At 44.3% G+C, this 3,134-nt stretch overlaps 1 protein-coding gene across 1 annotated transcript in view; it reads left to right on the forward strand.

Annotated features, from left to right (window-relative positions):
- LOC138215775 (zinc finger E-box-binding homeobox 1-like) overlaps positions 1–2,748 on the forward strand; it is a 36,700-nt gene extending 33,952 nt beyond the window's left edge. The window contains 2 exon segments of the mRNA XM_069178135.1: positions 1–40; positions 1,508–2,748. The exon segment at positions 1–40 is cut by the window's left edge and continues 132 nt beyond it. Coding sequence (XP_069034236.1) covers positions 1–40; positions 1,508–2,238 — 771 coding nt within the window. The 3' untranslated portion in view covers positions 2,239–2,748.
- The last annotated feature ends 386 nt before the right edge of the window (positions 2,749–3,134 follow it).

Here is a 3,134-nt window from a genome sequence, read left to right on the forward strand (position 1 = left end):
AAGGGCAGCTCCCTGCTGCGGCACAAATACGAACACACAGGTACGTCCGGGGGGCGGGGGGGTCCGCACGTTCTGGTTTTCAGGGTTGTGATGTCACCTCTGACATCATCGCTCGTTAAACCCACTGCAGGTTTTATGGTCCAGATGTCCCGTTTACAGATGTGACTCATGAAGAGTTTAAACTGGAATCAGGTTTCACAGAGTCTGTTAGCGGTTAGCGTCACTGCTGTGTAGCATGACGTCATCCGTGACCACGGAGCGTGATCACATGACAGTCCTTCAGGTGTTCACATGCATCTACCTGATCAGAGCTTGTTATCAGACGGTCTGTAGAGTCGAGTCAGCAGTTCCTCAGGGACCTGCGGAGGTTAAAAGTTCACTTCCTCTTCCTGTTAACGACTTCACTCCGACAGTCTCAGAAACACTTTTAGTAACATTTATGTGTTGGTGGTTTGAATCCAAACAAATTTGACATTTCCTAATAAATATATGCAGTTTCACATAATTTTCTACTAAATTAACAGCACGGTTGGAAACAACCACAAACCTGAAGAAGGAAAGAACAATCAGAGATGTGAGAACATCGTTGAATGTGATGTTCTCTGCAGGGATTCAGATTCACCTCATGAAGGTCCGATGTTTGGACCAGGTGGAAGAACCACAATTTAGTTCACATTAGTGACCTGAGGAGGGAAATACTGCAACTTTATACTACTGTATAATATATAACCTATAATCCTGTATAAACTATAATTTATAACCTATAATGTGTAATCTACATGTATAATCTATAATCTGTATAATCTATAGTCTATAATCTGTATAACCTATAATCTATCATTTTAATCTATAGCCTATAATCCTACATAATCCATAACCTATAATCTGTATATATCATTTTAATCTATAGCCTATAATCCTGTATAATCTATAACCTATAATTTTAATCTATAACCTATAATCCATAACCTATAATCTGTATATATCATTTTAATCTATAGCCTATAATACTACATAATCCATAGCCTGTAATCTGTATATATCATTTTAATCTATAGCCTATAATCCTGTATAATCCATAACCTATAATCTATAACCTATCATTTTAATCTATAGCCTATAATCCTACATAATCCATAACCTGTAATCTGTATATATCATTTTAATCTATAGTCTATAATCCTGTATAATCCATAACCTATAATCTATAACCTATCATTTTAATCTATAGCCTATAATCCTACATAATCCATAACCTGTAATCTGTATATATCATTTTAATCTATAGTCTATAATCCTGTATAATCCATAACCTATAATCTATAACCTATCATTTTAATCTATAGCCTATAATCCTACATAATCCATAACCTGTAATCTGTATATATCATTTTAATCTATAACCTATAATCCTGTGTAATCCATAACTTATAATCTATAACCTATCATTTTAATCTATAGCCTATAATCCTGTATAATCTATAATCTAAGGTGTGTTTGTCTGCAGGAAAACGTCCCCACGAGTGCAACGTGTGCAAGAAGGCGTTCAAACACAAGCATCACCTGATCGAGCACTCGCGGCTGCACTCGGGGGAGAAACCGTACCAGTGCGACAAGTGCGGGAAGCGTTTCTCCCACTCGGGCTCGTACTCGCAGCACATGAACCACCGCTACTCCTACTGCAAGAAGGAGGGGCCCGGCTCCGGCTCGGGGCCCCGCCGGGTCCAGTCGGACCTCGGCGGGGCCGGCCCGCAGTCGGACAGCCGCACCACGACTCCGCCCTCCCAGCTGGACTCGGACGAGAGGGAGAGCGAGGAGGAGGAAGACGAGGACGACGAGGCCATGTGCATGGACGACATCCGGGTGGTGCAGGTGGACGACGGAGAGTGTGAGATCTACGAGGGAAACTTTGACGAGGAGGAGGAAGAGGGAGAGGAGGAGGAGGAGGAGGAGGAGGAGGAGGAGGAGGAGGAGGAGGAAGAAGAAGAAGGAGAAGAGTTAGACGAAGAGACTCAGAGGGAGAGGATGGAGGAGGAGTTTGTTTGTGATGTGGTGGAGGTGGAGCTGGGGGAGAATCACATGGAGGACATGATGATGAGGATGAGGATGGAGATGGAGGAGCCCGTGGAGGAGGAGGAAGAGACAGCAGACTGTGACGAAGACACGGACAGAAGCTTCAGGGAGGAGCTGGACGGCGCCGAGCCGCTGGAGGAGGGGGAGGTGAGGGAGGCCAAATGAAGGCGGAGCTCCGTCCTCGGTGGGCGGCGGCCTGCCTGATCCTATCGGTCCACTACTGTGTCCAAACACCCAGGTGTGCCTGAACTCAAACAGAAACCCCAACAGTGACTTTTTATTGGTGAAAAATGAAATATGAGTGTTTAAAGTTGTTTATAGAAGTCCAGATTTTAAAGTAGAAGCATCAACATGTTCGCTTGTTTCCAGTCAGTGTTACTAATCTTTTTCTTGTCCAAAACATTTGAACCTGTAAAGATGAGAAAGATTTCTATACCTTTTTATTGCCAATGAAGTTTCCTAAATCAGTATTTTATTGAGTTCTACGAACAAACCTCTGCACTACAGTATTCCTGGTTTACCTGCGGATACACGCCTCATGCATCGTACGCCCTTCAGTGTTACCGTGTACGCTAGCTAGCGGTGGTGTTTGTGTTTGTCTTTGCTAGCTAGCATTACCTTTGCTTTCAGTTGGACTGTTAGCCTTAAAGAAATCAAAGTATTCTGTCGGGGTGGGGGGTGGGGGGGGTGCGGCTTCTGTACGCCATAACCAAATCTGTCCTATCAGGGAAGGTAGAGTCACAACCTCAAAGCCAGCATCATGTGCCTCGGTTCGGCGCCGCAGCGCAGCCCGAGGGGGGGCGGAGTCTCCAGGTGAGGATTCAAACAGGCTCCGCCCCTGAGGCCGGGCTGCGGTCCAGAACCGCGGCGCCTGTTCTTCTCCTTATTTTGGTTGACTACTTGTTAGTTTGAAGTCATACTGAAGGATCCGCCCGATGCCTCCAGCCTTATGCAAGACCTGTGTGCTGTTAAAGTGCCATTGAACAGTGTTATTATTTCTTCTTCACACATGTAGCCAGTATTATTAGTAGTAGTATTATTAGTAGTAGTATTATTAGTAG

The sequence above is a fragment of the Embiotoca jacksoni genome, unplaced genomic scaffold (assembly GCF_022577435.1).
Source record: "Embiotoca jacksoni isolate LCO1_2020_lvr unplaced genomic scaffold, fEmbJac1.0.p SCAF_109, whole genome shotgun sequence".
Classification (NCBI taxonomy): Eukaryota; Metazoa; Chordata; class Actinopteri; family Embiotocidae; genus Embiotoca; species Embiotoca jacksoni.